General features: G+C 43.0%; 1 protein-coding gene across 3 annotated transcripts; it reads left to right on the top strand.

Annotated features, from left to right (window-relative positions):
* The first annotated feature begins 530 nt into the window (after positions 1-530).
* On the top strand, positions 531-21,489 carry LOC307152596 (B-cell receptor CD22-like). 3 transcript variants are annotated; one of them, XM_079861371.1, is made up of 8 exons: positions 531-923; positions 1,080-1,427; positions 19,418-19,663; positions 19,991-20,254; positions 20,333-20,444; positions 20,592-20,637; positions 20,752-20,829; positions 20,915-21,489. In XM_079861371.1, the coding sequence occupies exons 2-8, from the start codon at positions 1,394-1,396 to the stop codon at positions 21,017-21,019; spliced, it is 885 nt and encodes a 294-aa protein (XP_079717497.1). In that variant the 5' UTR covers positions 531-923; positions 1,080-1,393; the 3' UTR covers positions 21,020-21,489. The 3 variants fall into 3 exon arrangements, with proteins under 3 accessions (XP_079717497.1, XP_079717498.1, XP_079717499.1); XM_079861372.1 differs by having other exon boundaries at positions 538-923; positions 20,333-20,435; XM_079861373.1 differs by having other exon boundaries at positions 695-923; positions 19,396-19,663.
* The last annotated feature ends 974 nt before the right edge of the window (positions 21,490-22,463 follow it).

Here is a 22,463-nt window from a genome sequence, read left to right as displayed (position 1 = left end):
TTTTTTAAAAGATCAGATCCCAGATCCGGCCCACATCTGGCACACGTGGAAAGATGATCTGGCCCACATGCAGGCCATAGCAATGCCACATGTCAGCCAAGAGCAAAGAAATAAACCAGAACTGGACCTTATCTGAGCCACAAAACCTGTGTATATTAAATATGGAGTCATCTCAGTCTTAATAAGCCTGTTAACAAGCAGAATCACTGAAAGAAAGAAGACATTGTTCAAGAGAGTGTTCCACGCTGCATGTGGGCCAGATCATCTTTCCACGTGTGCCAGATGTGGGCCGGATCTGGGACGTCAAAATGTTGCTATGTGGCTAGATTTCAGATACAGTGATTGTGCCAAAAGTGAATTGAACTGCTAGTAGGCTCAATAAACAAACGCAAACAGGACTTTGTTCAAATTAAATTTTCGCAATTGATCCGCTCTACTCCTGAGCGCAAGTCCACCGTCAGTGTTGTGTAATCTGTTCCTGTGTAGTTATTCATTAATGATGGGACAGGATTAACATATTCTTTCCCTTTGTGTGCTGAAAATAAAAGAAAGAAACAAGTTCATGAAGCTTTAGAACAAAACTATAAATAATGAAAAATATTTTTTGTGTGAACTCTCACTTTAAGCTGACAGTGAATCTGTTGTTGTTGTTGTTGTTGTTGTGTCAGACCTGCAGGTGGAGACACAGCAGAGAGTGAGAGAGGGAGATTCAGTCACTCTGACATGTAAAAGCAGCTGCTCTCTGCCTGAACAAACAACATTCATCTGGTACAGAAACACACAGATATTCACTGAAGGAACAGTGAAAGTGAATCAGCTTCATCTGCGGTCAGTCAGTCGTTCTGATAGAGGAAACTATCAGTGTGAAATAAGAGGAAATGAACATCGTCTGACTTCTCCTCCTGTTTATCTCAAAGTAGAAAGTGAGTAAACGGATTCATTAATATTAGTGAAATATTTCACACACTTGGAATTTCTGAATTTCATTTGGGTGAATATATAAAGCTACTGTAGTTTCAAAAGGAAATCTTTGGTGTGTGTAAGTCTCTTTAATTATTTTCCTCATTTCTGTGTTTCAGCGGCTGATGATGTGAAGGGTTGGGGAGTGAATTACAGCCCTTCATATGTTTGTGCATTGAAGGGATCAACAGTGAAATTATCCTGTACTGTAAAATATCCTGATGGTCATGAGATCAGAACAGTTTTCTGGACCAAACCTACTGTAACTGATGGAGAATCACCTGATCTGTGTTCAGATCCAGAAAAAAAAGGAAGAGTTCAGTGTGACAGAGAAGATAATGACACCTCCAGCATCACTTTGACGGCTGTAACAGAAGCTGATAAACACATCTACTACTGCAGATTTACTACGGACAGAGAGGGTGGAAAATGGATGGGGATTCCTGGAGTTCAGCTTGACGTCACAGGTAAAACTACTGAACTCTCAGAAATAGACCACAGAAACATACAAACACACACATACAGTATAAAGCTATTTAACTACGACCTGCTTCATTTTTTTATCATATTAAATTAAGTTTGCATTAGGACTCTTTAACTCGAGTCCTGGAGGACCAGTAGTTCCAGTACCAGTAGAGCAGCAACGTAATCCACCATCCGCCATTTTTGTCCGACAAAGCAGTCAGGAGAGTTAGTAGATTAACGTCGGTGGATTTAAACATTAAAAATGTTGTGTACTGACGTCTTTCTGCGGTTGAAACAACATTCCTTCTGATCATTCATATTTATGCTATAAATTAACTAGAAGGAAGAGATGATCGTTTCACTCGCAGCTTTAACTGAGGCTGTACAGCGATCTGTCACGACACATAAAAGCCATAAAACGGTATTTGTTTAAATTTCTTACAAAAAATGACCAAATTTGAAAGTTGAGACCTGCTCAACTTTTCTGCTCTGTCCTGTCTGTCGGCATGGTGTCAGTTTCCTCTTTGTACCGCGATGTATTTTTCACTGCGTGAGAACATGGTGAGGCATGAGGCTTGTCGGACATAGCAACGGTAACTAAAGGGGGCGGGTCTTTGCGAACAGTCAATTGTGTCACATGCAGAAGTGCAGAAGTATTTTTTTTTTTATCCCAAGTGTTTTTTATTACGTTTTCTGCAGACATATAAAGGGTGTTACAACAGATGTAAAATAAAACAAGGTGTCTGAAAAAGAAAAAAAAAAGATGGAAAAAACAGCAGAACAGTTCAACACAGTAATATAGACCCCAACCCTTAAGTCTTTAAGCGAACCGGTGATAAATATCCCCAGATATTTAAACCCATCCAAGCCTAACTTAAAGGCAAGGCAAGGCATGTTTATATAGCACATTTCATACACAATGGCAATTCAAAGTGCTTTACATACAAGAAATTAAAATAATAAGAAATATGAATAATTAAAACAGTTTAGAAAAATAAAATAAAATACAGTACAGTACAAACAGTCGGACGAACAGTGGCACAGTGCTCATTCAGTAAATGCACAGCTAAACAGAAGTGTTTTGAGTCTGGATTTGAAAGTGACTACTGTTTCTCTTTCCTTCAGTGATTCTGCTTGTTAACAACAACAGGTGTTCATCACTAATGCTCAATCATCACTCAATTGATCACTTAATTGTCTCATTAACTTTAACACTGCTTCAGTGTTACTTTAACACCATGTAGAGTGGGACCATATGTGCTCTGAGCAGTGTTGATTTAACACTGGGGATTTTACTGTGTAGGAGCACATCTGATCTCCTCTGGAAGCGTTCCAGCATAATAGCTAAAAGTGGACTCGCCATGCTTAGAGTGAACCCTTGGTATTTCTAGCTGATATGATCCTAATGATCTGAGTGATCTGTTGGGCTTATATTCAGTGAGCATATCTGCAATATATTGAGGTCCTAGGCCATTGTATGATTTATATACCAGTAATAATACTTTAAAATCAATCCTAAATCTAACTGGAAGCCAGTGTACACAGCAAAATCCCCAGTGTTAAATTAACACTCCTCAGTGTACATACAGTGCTATGCATAAGTTTAGACACCCATGCTAAAGTTGACTAAAAAGAAGAATAAAAAATCATCTTTTGGAAATTGAACTTAATGCCTTAATTAAAAAAATTAGGAAAAATCCAACCTTTAAGAACACTAATTTTCTTTGTGAATGAATAATGTATCGTAAATAAATAAATGTTCTTCCTTAAAATACAGGGTGCATAAGTTTGGACACCCCTATGTTAAATTCCCATAGAGACAGGCAGATTTTTATTTTTAAAGGCCAGTTACTTCGTGGATCCAGGATACTATGCATCCTGATAAAGTTCCCTTGGCCTTTGGAAATAACATAGCCCCACATCATCACATAGCCTTCACCATACCTAGAGATTGGCATGGAGTACTTTCCATAAGATCATCTCTCAATGCAAATCAAACTAGCTATTAGGCTAACTGAAATAAAACCATGCCAATCTCTAGGTATGGTGAAGGCTATGTGATGATGTGGGGCTATGTTATTTCCAAAGGCCAAGGGAACTTTATCAGGATGCATAGTATACTGGATCCATGAAGTAACTGGCCTTTAAAAATAAAAATCTGCCTGGCTCTATGGGAATTTAACATAGGGGTGTCCAAACTTATGCACCCTGTATTTTAAGGAAGAACATTTATTTATTTACGATACATTATTCATTCACAAAGAAAATTGGTGTCCTTAAAGGTTGGATTTTTCCTAATTTTTTAAATTAAGGCATTAAGTTCAATTTCCAAAAGATGATTTTTTATTCCTCTTTTTAGTCAACTTTAGCATGGGTGTCTAAACTTATGCATAGCACTGTATGTGTCCACACTACATAGTGTTAAAATTAACACTGAAGCAGTGCTGAAGTTAATGAGATAATTAAGTGATTAATTAAGTGATGATTGAGCATTATTGAAGACACCTGATGTTAATAAGCAGAATCACTGAAGGAAAGAGAAACAAGAACAGAAAAAAGCGAAACACAAGAACCACTGACTTCGAGTCATTACACATTATTGCACTTATTATTTTACCAGTTTGACTTTATTTCTGTCATACATCTACACACGGTCTTATTTAGATTTAACAGAAGTTTAGATGGTAATGGTTTATGGGAATATTTCGTATTATGTCACCATTATGGTGACCAGTGGTTGCTTTAGTTGGGCTCTTGACCCTTTACTTTTTAACATTAGTTTTTCTCTGGCTGCTCCAACTCTGTGTTTATAAAACACATTTGTTGTTGCAAGAGAAACTATGACTTTGGCTGTGTTGCCCAAAAGTATTGTAAGCCTAACTTAATTGTACAGACCATTTGTTGCAGTTGATCTATGATCAAGTTAGGCTTAAGATGCTTTTGGAAATGCAGCCCTGGTTATGTTTCTATGAAGAAATTACTAGTGACCTGATTCACTGATCTCACCCAGCATTATAAACTTAATATACAAAAGCTTCATTCATTTTTCACTACAGTAGTTAATTTCAGCAATGCTTTAATATTATGAAGCTTTAAAAATCACACACAGAAATCAAGAATCTACATATGAATCTCAACAATGGTGACAAACAAACAAATGCTTAATGTTGCAATGCATGATGGGAGCCACCAATCAAAAAGCATCAATGGCTGACATCATGCATTGCAGCATGAATAAATTATGCAGCTGAATTGTCCTGTAATTTTTATTGTTTTTTCCTGTTTGTTTTTTATTTTGCTATTGTTTTATTATGACTTTAGTTTTGTGATGTTCAGAGTTGATCTGTTTGTCACTAGTTTGTTTATTGTCACCATTGTTGAGATTCATATGCTGATTCTTGATGTCTGTGTGTTTAAAAACTTCAGTGCACAAAGTATTTTTGAAATTGTTCATATTGCTATAGGATCTCAAATTGTCGAATCTCAGGACTACAAAACATCAAGCATACAGGAAAAGATTTAGACTCTGAATGACATCAGTGAATCAGGTCTCTACATGCTGATAATGTCATCATCAAATCATGTTGTGAGCAGGTCATGTTTACTCTGCAGTAACAAATGTGCTTTATAAACACAACGTTGGAACAGTCAGAAAAAAACTATCGTCAAATAATTACAAGGGTCAAGAGCCCAACTAAAGCAAACACTGATCACCATAATGGTGACTTGAAATGAAACATTCCATAAAACATTACCGTCTAAACTTCTGTTGAATCTCAAGTAGATGTATGACAGAAATAAAGTCAAACTGGTAATATTAAGTGCAATAATGTGTAATGTCACGAAGTCAGTTGTAGTTCTTGTGTTTCTCTTTTTTCTGTTACTGTTTTTTTCTCTTTCCTTCAATGATTCTGCTTATTAACATCAGGTGTCACCACTAATAGCCAATCATCACTTAATTAATCACTTAATTATCTCATTAACTTCAACACTGCTTCAGTGTTCATTTTAACACCCTGTAGTGTGGACACATATGTACACTGAGGAGTGTTAAAGGTCCCGTTCTTCGTGATCCCATGTTTCAAACTTTAGTTAGTGTGTAATGTTGTTGTTAGAGTATAAATAATATCTGTAAAATTATAAAGCTCAAAGTTCAATGCCAAGCGAGATATTTTATTTAACAGAAGTCACCTACAGTGAACGGCCGGTTTGGACTACATCCCTCTACTTCCTTCTTTAATGACGTCACTAGAACAGTTTTTTGACTAACCTCCGCCCACAGGAATACACAAAAAAAGGGGGCGTGGTCTTGTTGCGCTCCCACGGAGAAGAGGAAGAGTTGCGTTTGTAGAGTGTGTTTGTCGCCATGTCGTCGAGACGCTGTTACTTTCATCCCTGACTCCAATCACCTTTGTTTGGCCTTCAAATTGATAGGGTAATATTAAAGACATGTTTACAATAACACTGAGCGCATGCATCTCCACGTTATGGTAAGAGGCGTGACCTTTAAGCTGCTGTCGAATCACAACACAGGAACCGCTGGCACAATCAACTCATTACGTATTTCTGAAGGAGGGACTTCATAGAACAAGGAAGTTATCAGCCCGTTCTTAGGACAGTGAAAACAGCGGTATACAGATAAGTAAATTGTGTGAAAAATACTGTGTTTTTTTTACATGCGAAACATGAACACATGTTATATTGCACACTGTAAACACAATCAAAGCTTCAAAAACACAGGAAAAACGGGACCTTTAATTTAACTCTGGGGATTTTGCTGTTTAAAGACCTGAGGACTGGTGTGATTTGTTGATATGTTCTGGTTCTGCTCAGCGTTCTGTATGAGCTGCAACTGTCTTATGGTCTTTTTGGGAAGGCCAGTGAGGAGTCCATTACAATAATCCACCCTGCTGGTGATGAAAGCATGCACAAGTTTCTCTAAGTCTTGTCTGGAAACAAAGCATCTAATTCTTGCAATATTTTTCAGATGATAGTATGCTGATTTAGTTATTGCTTTGACATGACTACTGAAACTAAGGTCTGACTCTAGTGACACACCAAGATTCCTGACTTGATTTTTAGTTGTTTGACCCCTAGAGTGAAGGTATGCATTCACCTTGAGAACTTCATCTTTGTTTCCAAACGCAATGACTTCAGTTTTGTCTTTGTTTAGCTGAAGAAAGTTTTGACACATCCAACTGTTGACTTCATCGATGCATTGGCACAGGGAGTCAATGGGGCTGTAATCGTTAGGCGATAGGGCTAAGTAGATCTGTGTGCCATCTGCATATCCAACCTTGTCCTGAAAAAAGAAAGAAAAAAGAAAAAGACAACAAACGGAAACCATATACAAACAAAAATATTATATATATATATATATATATATATATATATATATATATATATATATATATATATATAAAATAAGTAAACAACAAAAATTAAGTTATGTTCATATACAATGTACATTTGCCAAGAAAAGAAAAACATAAATATATTTTTATACTCTTTATAACTATTTTCATGTATATTCGAATAGGCACATACTATAAGCATCACTACTATAAAGCACCACTGCAAATTCTTATGAGCAGAAAACGTACTTGGTTACTTACGTAACCTCGGTTCCCTTAGAGATAAGGGAACGAGTACTGCGTTGCAAACGCTGTGGGAAAACTCCTTTTCTCGAGAATATTGAAGCCTTTATTTTAAAACGCATTGCATGCAGCACAGGCGAGAGCATCAAGCTCGCGCGAGCGAGCTGATAGGCTGTGCTGTGGGCAACTGCACGAACCAATGGCGGATCGGCAGAGGCGCGCGAACCAATCAGGGAGCTTGGCACACTGCCAGTGTCAAGCGCGCGAAACTGCACGTGACCAAAGCATATAAATATAGACAATATTCCGCCATTTGACAGATATAATCGACTGAAGCGAAAACACCTGACATAAGAGAGATTGCACGGCAAGGCAACGCAGTACTCGTTCCCTTATCTCTAAGGGAACCGAGGTTACGTAAGTAACCAAGTACGTTCCCTTACGAGAACGTTCTCTCGTACTGCGTTGCAAACGCTGTGGGAACGCTTATTTAAAACGCCGTGCAATTAATCTCTTATGGCCGCTCTGACTCACCAGATGTTCCGGGAAGTTACAGAATAGCCAGGATAAAACGAGACCGAATTTCGGGCCCAGAAAATATCCAATAATAAAGATCTGGGCGAAGGGCCAGATTAACTTTACCACAAGTCCAGTGACAACTGAGTGTCCAATTTCACAACTAGTCTGGGTCCACAGAGCCAAAGTCTAGAAGGAAAAATTGTGTCTGCAAAGCAGAGACATATAAGTTGAAAAAACTCACAAATGTGGACGGAGTGGACTTAGCCGGCCGCCACACAAATATCCTGTATAGGAACACTCACGTGTTCAGGTCTGAAGTCAGACTGAGTCCGCAGAGCCAGGTTCTGAACAGAAAAGAGCTCGTGCCTGCAGAGCAGGAACATCCAAGCTATAGAATCTAACAAATGTGGACGGAACGGACCAACCGGCCGCCGCACAAATGTCCGGATAAGAACACTCATGTGTCTGAGTCCTAAAGTCAGCCTGGGTCCGCAAAGCCAGGGTTTAGACAGAAAGAACTCGTGCCTGCAGGGCAGGAACGTCTAGGTTATAGAATCTGACAAATGTGGACGGAACGGACCAGCCGGCCGCCGCACAAATGTCCTCGATAGGAACACCACTCGATCAGGCCCACGAAGAGGCGACACCTCTCGTGGAGTGAGCTCTAACACCTATGGGACAGGAAAGGCCCAGTGAAGTGTAAGCCAGAGCAATGGCGTCAACTATCCACCTGGACAGCGTGGGCTTAGTAACAGGAAGGCCCTTGGTTCGGCCCCCGAAACAAACAAAGAGCTGTTCAGACTGTCTGAAAGAGGCTGAACGCTCCAGATAAATTCTCAAAACTCTGACGGGGCAAAGCGTGAGAGAATCACTGTCCTCTTCGGAGGAGGGAAGAGCTGACAGAGAAATAACCTGGGCTCTGAACGGAGTTGAGAGCACCTTAGGAATATATCCATGTCTTGGCCTAAGGATGACCTTGGAGTCATTAGGGCCAAACTCTAGACAGGAAGCGCTAGTAGAGAGCGCCTGCAAGTCCCCTACTCTTTTAACTGACGCCAGTGCCAGAAGCAGGGCTGTCTTCAGAGAGAGGGGCTTGAGATCTGCCGACTGAAGTGGTTCAAAGGGAGGTCCCCTAAGAGCCCGCAGGACCAGTGAAAGGTCCCAGGCCGGCACAGACGGTGGCCGAGGCGGGTTAAGCCTTCTGGCACCCTTAAGGAAACGAACTATAAGGTCGTTTTTACCTAAGGAGGCTCCGGCTTCCAATACGTGAAAAGCAGCGATGGCTGCCACGTACACTTTGAGAGTGGAGGGGGAGCGACCCGCATCCAACATCTCCTGTAGAAAAGAAAGCACATTTGGCACTTCACAAGTGTGTGGGTCGAGGTTTCGAGCTAAACACCAGCTGGAAAACACTGACCATTTTAGGAGATAGAGGCGTCTAGTAGACGGAGCTCTAGCCTCCATAATAGTGTTTAGGACACCTTCTGGGAGATCCTGGGGTACCCGTTGAGTGGCCATACATGTAGGGCCCACAAGTCGGGACGAGGATGCCAGATTGTCCTGTTGGCCTGAGCCAGAAGGTCGCACCTCAGTGGAATTGGCCAAGGGTCTGTTACAGACAGTTGCATCAACTCTGGGAACCAAATCTGGGTCCGCCAGAGAGGAGCCACCAAGAGGACCGCGCTTTTGGTGTTCCTGATCCGTTCGATGACCTGAGGGAGCATCGAGACCGGAGGAAACGCATAGAGAGGGAGGTTGGGCCAGTCGTGGGCCAACGCATCCCTGTTCTTTGAAAAGAATATTGGGCAGTGACAGTTGTCTTCTGAGGCGAAAAGATCTACTTCTGCCTTCCCGAAGACCTCCCAAAGCAGGAGAACCGTCTGAGGGTGGAGAGACCATTCCTCTGGGGGAACTCTGCCCCGAGAGAGCATGTCTGCTCCTGTGTTCAACGTGCCTGGCACGTGAGCTGCCCTGAGCGAGCGCAGGTTGGTGTGAGCCCATAGCAGGAGCTGCGTGGCTATGGCAAGCAGGTTGTGGGACCTGAGGCCGCCCTGGCGATTTATGTAGGAGACCACTGACATATTGTCCGTTCGGACCAGCACGTGGTGTCCAGCCAGGTGAGGAAGGAAGGTTTTTAGGGCTAGAAAAACTGCTCTCATTTCGAGGCAGTTGATGTGTAGGCGTTTCTCCGAGCTCGACCAGAGGCCGGAGGCAGGCCTGCCCTCGTACAGCGCTCCCCAACCTGAGTTGGAAGCGTCTGTTGAAATCACCCTCCTCTCTGAGACCACCCCCATGCTTACGCCCTGCTGGTACCAGCTGGCGTCTTTCCAAGGGGCCAGGGCTTGAACACAGCGCTGGTTCACCTTGATAACCAAGTGGCCTGAATGCCAGGCGTGGGGTGGCACCAGAGGTGCTAGCCACAGCTGAAGAGGACACATACGCAGTAGGCCGAGTTGGAGTACTGATGATGCGGAGGCCATGAGGCCAAGGATCCTCTGGAACGTTCTGAGGGGTACATAAGAGCCCTCTGTGAACGATGCTGCGAGCTGCTGAATCGTTAGAGCACGGGCCGGTGTGGGCCATGCTCTCATAAGTACGGAGTCGAGAACTGTTCCCAGGAACGTGATACGTTGGCTGGGCAACAGAATACTCTTGGCAAAATTGACCTTGAGCCCTAGACATTCTAGATGTCTGAGGAGCCAGGCTCTGTGAGTATGTGACTCCGCCTCTGACTGGGTCAATATGAGCCAGTCGTCGAGGTAGTTCAGGATGCGCATTCCCCGCTGTCTCAGGGGGGAGAGAGCTGCATCCATGCACTTCGTGAATGTACGAGGTGCCAGTGCCAGTCCAAATGGTAGGACTGTGTACTGGTATGTCTGCCCCTCGAAGGCGAATCTTAGGAATGGCCTGTGGTGGGGGTTCACTTGAATGTGAAAGTAAGCGTCTTTTAGATCTATTGAGAAAAACCAGTTGCCTGGGCGAATTTGCGCCAGGATGTGTCTGGTCGTGAGCATTCTGAACGGCCGTGACATGAGAGCCTTGTTCAGATGTCTCAGATCTAAAATGGGTCTCAGGCCGCCGTCTTTCTTTGGAACAAGAAAGTAACGGCTGTAAAAACCTGACTCGCTCTGAGAAAGGGGGATCTTTTCGATGGCCCCTTTGGCCAGCAGACTTAACACTTCGGTGCGGAGGACATGACTCAGTGTGCTCCTTACCGTGGTTTGTATAACCGCACGGAAACGCGGTGGTCTGCGGGCGAACTGAAGCGAGTAACCGCGCTTTATGATGTTCATTACCCATTCTGAAACTCCGGGGATAGCTTGCCAAGCTAGAGCCCGCAGAGACAGAGACATTATCATATCTGGAACGCCCAGTGTTGGGGGTTCGAACTGACATGTATGTGAGGGAGAAATTTTGCTCGATTTGTGCTTTTTGTGGGTCGCTGTTAAAACAGCGTTTGTGTGCAGGGGTGCGTGACAGGTGACGGGCCCATGTTCTGCATTTAATACTGCTCCAACCGCCTGAACTGAAGAGGGGGCTGAGAGTAGCACTCGAGCGATCTTCGGGGCTGGTCCAGCCGCGGCGGGACAATGACCCCTTTTTAAGCCGGTTAGGACGGCTTCTTGGGCTCGTGATCGAGCGTGAGCTTCGGCCGCGGGCCCTGGCGCTTAGGGAACGGGAACCGTTTTGCAGGCTTCATGCGCTGGCTAGTCTCAGCCACTGGGCGGGGCTGGAGGACTTGTGAAGCTACCCTCTCAGGTCGCGGCGTGCTCTTGGGGCGCCGCTGGACTGAACTGGAGCGTTTGGGGAGGAAATGCTTCATGGCGCTGGAGGCTTTCTGAGCCTCAGTGAAGCGTTCTGCGAAGCCGCTGACAGATGGGCCGAAGAGACCAGATGCTGTGACCGGAGAATCGAGGAAGGCGGTTTTGTCTGCGTCCCTGATTTCGGTCAATGTCAGCCAAAGGTGGTGCTCTAAAACTACTAGGCTGGCCATGTTGCGGCCCAGTGCTTGAGCGGTAGTCTTAGTGGCCCGTAGCGCTAGATCTGTCGCACTTCTGAGGTCCTTAAAAGTGTCTGGGTCAGGGCCTGACTCATCCATGGAGCGGAGGAGCTTCGCCTGAAACACTTGGAGGGTCGCCATGGCGTGGAGAGCAGAGGCGGCTTGACCGGCGGCAGCATAAGCGCGGCTGGCAATGGCCGAAGTAGTTCTGCACGGCTTAGATGGGTGCACAGTCTTAGACCTCCAACTTCCTGCAGTGGGAGGGCATAAGTGTGCAGCGACCGCTTCCTCCAGTGGGGGGAGACACACATAACCTTTCTCTTCAGCGCCGTCAACAGTGGAGAGCGTTGAAGAGGCAGATGAGCGCGTTCGCGCTGAAAAGGGCGCACGCCAGCTTTTTGTGAGCTCTTCGTGGACCTCAGGCAGAAAAGGGGCGGAGCGCTGACGAGGGGCCTGTTGGCGCCCCGGCAGGTACCACTCGTCGAGGCGGCTTCTGGCAGGCTCAGCTGGGGAGAGCCAGTCGAGTCCCAACTCGTCAACAGCGCGAGACATGACACGGAAGAGTTCGGCGTCGATGTTCGCTCGAGTGTCAGAAGGATCTAACTGAGAGGGGGGGGGGCGGGGTCCGCGGAGCCCGACCAATCCTCACTCTCAGATGCCGCCACGGAAACTGCGTCCTCCATATCATCAGCAGATCCGCCGAAAGAGACGAGCCCAGCCGCTTCAGATGAGGGGCGTTGGTCGCTCTGAGAGAATAGAACAGGCGAAGAGGGCGTGGGCGAAGCACGTGGAGAGAGGCCCGGCGTGCATTCGCTGAACTCACCGCGTTCAGGAAGCCTCTGATCGCGCCGCTTCTTCCTACGGGGCTCGCGGGGCGCCGAAGATGGAAGATGGGCGGAATCACTCACCGACGAAGCGTGCACGAGCCGCGAGCGGAGAGTAGAAACAGGCATCCCGTCGCAGAGAAGGCAGCCGCCTTTAGTGAGCGCTGACTCGGCGTGCTCAGGGCCGAGACAGGCAGCACACTGTGTGTGTCTGTCAGACACATGCAGAGGAACCCCGCAGGATTCACAAATAGAGAGCGGCATTTGAAACAACGCCGCGCGCTGTGAAAACAGCGATTTAGCTCTTTTAGAAAGAGAGAGAGAGATAGAGAAAAAGGATACTCGTCGGATGCCACAGGGAAACGCTCAGCTGGCAGATGCCGGGATGCGAAGCTGTTCCGCTGGACGGCTGTTCAACGACGAGCGGCTTCTTTATCCGGAGAAGATCAGCGACGAGGTGAGTCGAGCTGAAGGAGATAAAATCTGTCAAATGGCGGAATATTGTCTATATTTATATGCTTTGGTCACGTGCAGTTTCGCGCGCTTGACACTGGCAGTGTGCCAAGCTCCCTGATTGGTTCGCGCGCCTCTGCCGATCCGCCATTGGTTCGTGCAGTTGCCCACAGCACAGCCTATCAGCTCGCTCGCGCGAGCTTGATGCTCTCGCCTGTGCTGCATGCAATGCGTTTTAAAATAAAGGCTTCAATATTCTCAAGAAAAGGAGTTTTCCCACAGCGTTTGCAACGCAGTACGAGAGAACGTTCTCGTAAGGGAACTAGTCTCTCAGGCACTGGGTGTGTAGTGGTTCAAAAGTGTTGAAATTTAGAAGAAAAAAAAAAAAAAAACCTTGCAGAAACCTTAGTCTGTGGCTAATGGACTGACCAAAAATTTGTTAAAACAAAATGTGTATAATAACCACAAGCACCAGGCCTAATGAAGGGAGGAGAGGTAAGAGAGAAAAAAATAAATAGATAATAATAATAATAATAATATTATTAATTTGGTTCGCCTGTAAGTGTACAGTGATCTAAATTTAGATCTAAATCAATGATCTAAGTGGACACAAGGGTGTATACAAAACAATGCCTCCCTAATGCCAAATAAAATAGATCTATAGATCTAGAGTAACCACTTTCATATGTAACAACCAAACACTATGTATAATACGCCCACCTAAGTAAGTATAGAAATACAAGCATTTAATGAATACTACTTCTTGAGTCAGTCGATCCAGTCATGAGTTACTCCACAAGTCACTTCGAGTTTAGACCTCAGCAGGACGAATAGATGCAATGTAGTCCTTGACTTCAGTGACCGATGCAAATCTTCTCTTATCTCCATCCTTCGTTACGATAGTAAGTCTGGCCGGAAACAACAGCGCTGGTTTTAGGCCAAGATTGTACAGTTCAGATAGCACCTCTCTGTACTTGGAGCGTTGTTCCAGCACCTCTGGCTATAGTCTTCGTAAATAGTGTGCCGCGGTAAAGCTTTCCCCTCCTCGCTCTGACCTCACGGATGATCTTTTCCTTCTGTTGGAATTCATGTAGCTGAATGATAACAGGCCTAGGCCTCTGCCCCGGCCTCGGTTTATCAGACAGCGACCGGTGGGCTCTATCACATTCCGGCGGAGATTCCAGTACTCCGTCCCCAAATACTTCCGCAAGTAGTTCTGAGAAGAAGATAGATGGTCGGGGCCCTTCAATGGATTCAGGTAGTCAAATAATTCGTTATTGCGCCTGCTACGGGACTCGAGATCCACGACTTTGGCTAGCAATTTAGCGTTGCTCTCTGTTGGGATAGCACAAGTCGTACCCAGGGCTTGCACGCGCTCATCCTGTGCATTTACGTGTGTCTCGAGCGAGGCAATCTTCGAAGCGTGGTCCGTCACGGCAGTTTGAATTTGGTCTAGCTTTACCTCGAGTGTCGAAACGGCGGTTTTAAAGTCTGCAGAAAGAGTGACCCGGTGTTCCTCCAGGAGGTTAGAGATGGCTGCCATGTTAACCTCTTTGCCGTCGTCTCCACACGCCTCAGCTTTCTAATACTTTTTGCTTTGCCAAAACAACTTCTGCTCACGGACACAACTTCAGCTGAGCCCTGCCCACTGAGCTCACCAGAGTCAGACTGTGACATATTAGAAATGTCACAAGATTCAGCTCCCAAGGACAGCATATTACAGCCTCGAATAACAACAGATTCAGCACCCAAGAATGACCAGGGAAGCCAGGACAGCATATTACAGCCTCCAATAACAACAGATTCAGCACCCAAGAATGACCAGGGAAACCAGGACAGCATATTACAGCCTCCAATAACAACAGATTCAGCACCCAAGAATGACCAGGGAAGCCAGGACAGTACATTACAGCCACCAGTAACAACAGATTCAGCACCCAAACACGACCAGGAAAGCCAAGACAGCATATTACAGCCTCCATTAACACCACAGCCACTCTCACCGCTATCACTATCTCCTACATCCCCATTGATGTGTTTCTCAGAGAAAATGGAAAAACTAGTGTATGCTGGAACCCAATTCGCTGGAAGCCCCCAGATATCAACCAGAAAAACATCACTACCACCAAAGTCTATGGGCGCAGCTCGCCCTCTCCCCCCTCCCCCTCCTCCCCGAGCATTAAGGCCCCTTCCACAACGCCAGGGCCCACAACTTCCACCGTCTGCTCGAGGTGTTACAAAATCAACCGATACCAGCTCCAAGTGATTTGTGCCGGGTCCCCGCTGTGATAACAGTAACTTTCTCAAATGTTTACAGAACAAGCGGGAACCCAGTGTTCCTGTATCATCTGTTCATTCACATGTTAGAAAGTCTAAGGCCTTTAAAAGCCGTACAGCAAACCCATCTAATCTGGTGCCTATCACACGACAAACTAAGATTGTGGACACAAAAAGCAAGACTGTTAAGTTAGCACTTTTAAACATCCGCTCACTTAAAAATAAATCACTTCTAGTCAATGACTTTATAAGCACATACAACCTGGACTTTATATTTCTAAATGAAACTTGGCTAGAAGCCAGCTGCAGTGCAACAATTCTCAATGAAACATCTCCTCCGAACTTTACCTTTATGAGTGTCTCCAGAGCTGGAAGGAGAGGTGGGGGTGTAGCTGCTCTTTTTAAAGATGTCTATCAATGTAAGCAAATATCATTTGGTAATTACCCGTCTTTCGAATATCTGGGTATTGTGTTAAAAGGTGCTCCACGGATTTTACTTATCACTATTTACAGGCCTCCAAAATACTCTTCAGCCTTTGCTGAAGACTTTACAGAACTGTTATCAATAATTTCCTCAGAGTTTGACAGTTTCACTATTGCTGGAGATTTTAACATTCACATAGATAATGCAGAAAATAATATGGCAAAAGAAATCAATACTGTTTTAAAAACTTTTGATCTGATTCAACATGTACATGGGCCCACACACAATCGTGGACACACTCTAGATTTACTTATCAGTAAGGGTCTAAACATTTCATTGAATGATATTAAGGATGTCGCACTCTCTGATCATTACTGTATTTTCTTTGATATATTGATCTCTCCTGCCATTGAAGTTAGATCTGTGTCTGTCAAGAAGAGATGCCTAAATGAGAACACTAGTGTACTATTTATGAAGGCCATATCCCTAAGACCGAGCATATCTGCTGACTCGGTTGATTCTCTCCTTGATTCTTTTAACTCGAAGGTTAAAAATGTAATTGATGATATTGCTCCTGTGAAAGTCAGGAAGAATGGTAAACAAAAAGCACCTTGGAGAAACTCAACAGCAGTGCAAATTATGAAAAGACAATGCAGAAAATCAGAGCGCATGTGGCGAAAGACAAAACTTGTAATCCACTATAACATCTATAGAGACACCATTCGTGCTTTCAATATGGAACTAGGCAAAGCTAGACAGACTTTCTTCTCCGATATCATAAACAGAAACCTAAATAATACTCGAAATCTCTTCGCTACTGTCGACAGACTAACAAATCCCCCAAGCCAGATTCCCAGTGAAATGCTCTCCGATAGCAAGTGTAGTGAGTTTGCTACCTTTTTCTCTGAGAAAATCAATAATATTAGAAAGGTGATCAGCACATCCTTGAGTTGCGCTGGGGTCAGTCAGATCAGACTACAACCTGAGAAAGTAGTTACTATGTCTGATTTTGAAGAAATTGATGGCACAATTCTGAAAGAAACCGTTCAGCACCTTAAAACATCAACCTGCGCTCTTGACACACTTCCCACATCTTTTTTTAAAAGTGTGTTAGACTGTTTAGAAGCAGATCTCCTAGAAGTGGTAAATGCCTCACTTTTCTATGGAAGTTTTCCAAACTCCCTTAAAACTGCTGTTGTCAAACCCCTCCTGAAAAAGAGCAATCTGGATAAGACTATATTAAGCAACTATAGACCGATCTCAAATCTTCCTTTCACAGGCAAAATCATTGAAAAAGTTGTCTTCAACCAGCTGAACAAATTCTTAAACTCAAATGGATACTTTGATAATTTTCAATCTGGCTTCCGATCGCATCACAGCACAGAGACGGCGCTCATTAAGATAATAAACGATATTCGCTTAAATACGGATTCAGGCAAATTATCAGTGCTGGTTCTACTCGACCTCAGTGCTGCATTTGACACTGTCGATCACAAAATACTTCTAGACAGGCTGGAAAACTGGGTGGGGCTTTCTGGGACAGTTCTAAAATGGTTCAGGTCATACTTAGATGGGAGAGGTTATTATGTGAGTATAGGTGACCATAAGTCTGAGTGGACGCCCATGACATGCGGAGTCCCTCAAGGCTCAATTCTTGCGCCACTCCTGTTCAACCTGTATATGCTCCCAATGAGCAAAATAATGAGAAAGAACCAAATCTCTTACCACAGCTATGCAGACGACACACAGATCTACTTAGCCCTATCGCCTAATGATTACAGCCCCATTGACTCTCTGCTTCAATGCATTGATGAAGTCAACAGCTGGATGTGCCAAAACTTTCTACAGTTAAACAAAGACAAAACTGAAGTCATTGTGTTTGGAAACAAAGATGAAGTTCTCAAGGTGAACGCATACCTTCACTCTAAAGGTCAAACAACTAAAAATCAGGTCAAGAATCTTGGTGTGTCTTTAGAGTCAGACCTTAGTTTCAATAGTCATGTCAAAGCAATAACTAAATCAGCATACTATCATCTGAAAAATATTGCAAGAATTAGATGCTTTGTTTCCAGTCAAGACTTAGAAAAACTAGTGCATGCTTTCATCACCAGCAGGGTGGATTATTGTAATGGACTCCTCACTGGCCTTCCCAAAAAGACCATAAAACATTTGCAGCTCATACAGAACGCTGCCGCCAGGATTCTGAGCAGAACCAGAAAATATGATCATATCACACCAGTACTCAGGTCATTACACTGGCTGCCAGTTACTTATAGGATTGATTTTAAAGTATTATTACTAGTATATAAATCATTTAATGGCCTAGGACCTCAATACATTGCAGATATGCTCACGGAATACAAACCCAACAGATTACTCAGATCATTAGGATCACATCAGCTAGAAGTTCCAAGAGTTCACTCTAAGCATGGTGAGTCTGCTTTTAGCTATTATGCCAGCCGCAGCTGGAACCAGCTTCCAGAGGAGATCAGATGTGCTCCTACATTAGTCACATTCAAATCCAGACTCAAAACACTTCTGTTTAACTTTGCATTTAATGAATGAGCACTGTGTCACTGTTTGTCCGACTGTTTATACTGTGTCTTATTTTAGTCTTTATTCTAAACTGTTTTAATTATTTTTAGTTCTTTCTCGTTTCTTTATTTTAAACTGTTCTTTATTCTAAACTGTTTTAATTATTTTTAGTTCTTTCTTGTTTCTTTATTTTAAACTGTTTTGTATATTCTTATTTCTTCTGATTATTTTTAATAGTATGTAAAGCACTTTGAATTACCATTGTGTATGAAATGTGCTATATAAATAAACTTGCCTTGCCTTGCCTTGCCTTGCCTTTGTTTTGTAGATTTAGCTGCCATAATTTGATGCCAATATGTATGCAACAAAGATATTGCCCACTTAGCGTAGCGAAGTAGAAGTAAATAGTGGGGTTTTAAAACTATTATAGGCAACAACAAAAAAAGTGGGAGCGAGACTTAACGTGTGTCTACGCCATCTCACCAAACCGGAAGTCTCCAGAAGTATTCTGATGACACTGCCATCATGAGGTGTATCAAGAATGGAGATGAGGGAGAGTATCAGACCTTGATTGGGGACTTTGTGAGGTGGTGTAGCTTTAACTATCTACAGCTCAAAACTACAAAAACTAAGGACATGGTGGTCAACTTCCAGGGGACCAAGGCCCCTGTGTTCATCGAAGGCGTCTGTGTGAAGGTGGTCCAGACCTACAAAGATAGTTCTGCAGCTGGACGACAGACTGGGCTGGACAAGAACACAGATGCCCTATACTGGAAGGGACAGAGTCGACTCTATTTCCTGAGAAGGCTAGGGTCCTTCAGTATCAGTCAGAAGCTACTGGAGATGTCATCGCTAGCGTCCTCTTCTATGCTGTGGTATGTTGGGGGAGCGGCAGTAAGAAAAGGGACTGGATAAGCTGGTGAAGAAGGCTGGTTCTGTGGTGGCTGTGGAACTTGACTCATTAACATCTGTGGCAGAGAGGAGGACCCGTAGCAAGTTTTTGTCCATCTTGGACAATGTCCATCACCCACTGCACAATACCATCGTCAGGCAGAAGAGCACCTTCAGCTTCAGGATGCTGTCTCTGTCCTGTTCCACAGACACACTGAGGGAAGGCGTTTGTCCCTCAGGCGATACAGCTTTTTAATTCATACCTGTGAGCAGGGCTTTATTTATGTATTTATGTATATTGGGCAGCTTGTCTTGTTTTGTTTGTTTTTATTATTTGTTTTAATTGTTGCTACTGGAAACTTGAATGAATATCTTCTATATATATATATTCTAATATTCTATCTGAAGGTAGGCCTCTGGTTTACATAGGCGTAACATGATTTCATTAAGATGTGGAGAGTTGTTGTGTCAGACCTGCAGGTGGAGACACAGCAGAGAGTGAAAGAGGGAGATTCAGTCACTCTGACATGTAAAAGCAGCTGCTCTCTGCCTGAACAAACAACATTCATCTGGTACAGAAACACACAGAGAATAACTGAGCGAACAGTGAATCAGCTTCATCTGCAGTCAGTCAGTCGTTCTGATACCGGAGACTACAGGTGTGCCGTTACAGGACAACAACATCTGATCTCTCCTCCTGTTTATCTTAATGTTGAATGTGAGTACATATTAATAACATATGAATTAATATTAGTGAAATAGTTCAGATTATTCAGATTTGTTTGATCATTTCAGGCCCGATCATATACAGACAGACTGCATGACATTTTTGTGTATTAATCATGATTATTCATATTAATTTATTAATACGCAAAATGAATGTAAATCGTGAATCTAGTGATCTTTTTTTATGAATCTTGAGTTGATACAGTATATCTGTAAATATTATATTGTTTCATTGACTTTGCACCAGTTCAGATGTAGATTTGCAAATTTTTCATTCCTATTTTGATTTATATATATATGTTAAATATATTTCATGTAGATTCTCCACAGAGCGTCTCAGTGTCGGTCAGTCGGTCTGGTGTAATAGTGGAGGGAGATTCAGTGACTCTGAACTGCAGCAGTGACTCAAACCCTCCTGCTCTGAACTTCAGCTGGATTAAGGAGAATGAAACCTCAGCTGTTGGATCTGGACAGAGTTTCAGCATCTCCAGCTTTAACTCCAGTTTCAGTGGACGCTTCTACTGTGAGGCTCAGAATAAACATGGATCTCAGAGATCAGCGTCTGTTTCACTCACTGTTAAAGGTATTTTCTATAATCAGACACTCTTTCAGTTTCATCTGTCTCACGTGTGAAATGATCTTCATGATCATCTTGTTTCAGGGGTTCAGAGAGATGCTCTGCTCACAGTTTCTGGGATCGTTGCGGGATGTGGAGGATTGATCTTCATCATCATCATCATCATCATCATCATCATCATCATCGTGTTCATAAAGTGAGTGAAGTTTATCTGCACACTAAATCTAAGTCTATTCACTAAAAAAATCGACCAAAATCAGTCTCACATACAAAGTAAATGGACTGGATTTCAAGCCTTTTCTTTTTAAAATGTATTTCTTAATAGTTTTCTCTCTGTTTTCAGGAGGAAGAAGAGGAGAGGAGGAACTGAAGACGGGAATCAAAAGCAGGCGAGTCGACACACACACACCTCCATCTACAACTGCAATACAGTGTGATTATTGTTGCATTGAACTATGAATACAACAGTGAAGCAATATAAGTGTATAAATCTTCCTCTATAGGCGGCTGACGCGAGTGATGATACATACACAGCTCTGGATCCAGCGTCCAGAACATCTGACGTTTACAGCACAATCACAGTCAGTAAATGTCTTTTACACACTTGTACACTCAGATTCAGCAGATCCACACATAAACAGGCTGTTGTTGATCTGTCTCTCACAGTCTGTTCAGTCCAGAGCTCCTGATGACTCCTACACGGCTCTTGAGCTTCAGTCCAGATCTTCTGAATATGAGACTCTAGCAGTGACTTCAGCAGATCCACATTAAACTGTATTACTGCTAATATACATCTGATGCTCCTCACAAACTGATAATCCATCATTATGAGCTCATAAACATAATTTCATTATCAATAACATTCTGATTTCTTAAACTGTGTATATTGTCATTGAGCTTATAAGAGTTGGCAGAATAGTTTTTTTGTATTAGTCTTGCAAATCTATATTTTAGCCTTTATTTCACATTTTATATTTGTGCAGCAAAGCAAATGCACTAGAGGAGAAAACTTGTGCAATTTAAAGTAACACTGCAATAATGTAGTCGATACTTGATTATCTGCTTCACTGGAGTATAAATGTATTTATGTATGTTTATTGCACAGCTAAATGCACATATTATCTTGTTAAACTCAGTAAAATCTGTACCTGATTGTATTAAAGTCTCTAGTTTCTCTGTCATGTTGGATTGCTCTGTTGACTGGATTTTGTTCTACTGTATCTTTAATGAAGGATCCTAATATCAGCATCTCAAATAAACATTTCTCTAGTTGCTGATGTGCATTTTATCATTATAACTGATATTATAACTGATATTTCATGTGTGTGTCCAGACTGCCATCTAGAGGATATTACGTAATAATAAATGTTGCCTATTACGTAATATCCTCTAGATGGCACATGAAATGTCAGTTATAATATCAGTTATAATGATAAAATACACATCAGCAACGAGAGAAATGTTTATTTGAGATGCTGATATTAGGATCCTTTATGAATTATACAGTAAGTAATGAAAGGCCAGAAGTGAAGAATTAGAAATCTGAGATTGGACAAAATGGAAAACTCAAACACAGCGAACCAGAATAGTTAATAATTAATTTTAATAGTTAATCATTTAAAAAATGTATAATTGTGCAAAGCGTTGCAAAAAATAACCAGTCAAACAGGATTAATGAGACTGCAGGAGTCTAAACACCAATCAGATTAACGCCTGACGTGACGCCGTTGCTCCGCCCACAGCGCGGGAAAATTTGAGTCCTCATGACTTTCAGAGCAAGAGCAATTTCCAAACGGTGAGTGTATTTCTCTGCTCTCAACTAGGGCTGTGCGATATATATCGTGAGATTGTTATGCGCATCTCGTCAGTAAAGCCGGTTCCTTGATTAGTAGTAAATCACCATCACCTGCTTTCAGATGGAGCGGCATTTACTACAAAGAGCCGTAGTTAACTGACAAGCTGAGCCATATCGCATTAATATCGCGGACGTATCACCAGCGATACTTAATGCGATATGGCTCAGCTTGTCAGTTAACTACGGCTCTTTCACAGCAAAAACTCCAGTGTTAAATTAACACTCCTGGGAGTGTATGAGTCCACACTCAAGAGTGTTTAAGTTAATGAGATAATTAAGTGATTAATTTAGTGATGATTGAACATTATTGAAGACACCTGATGTTAACAAGCAGAATCACTGAAGGAGAAAATCACAAAT

Source organism: Squalius cephalus (assembly GCF_949319135.1).
Source record: "Squalius cephalus genome assembly, chromosome: 2".
NCBI lineage: Eukaryota > Metazoa > Chordata > Actinopteri > Cypriniformes > Leuciscidae > Squalius > Squalius cephalus.
This window is presented reverse-complemented; position numbering and strand designations above follow the sequence as displayed.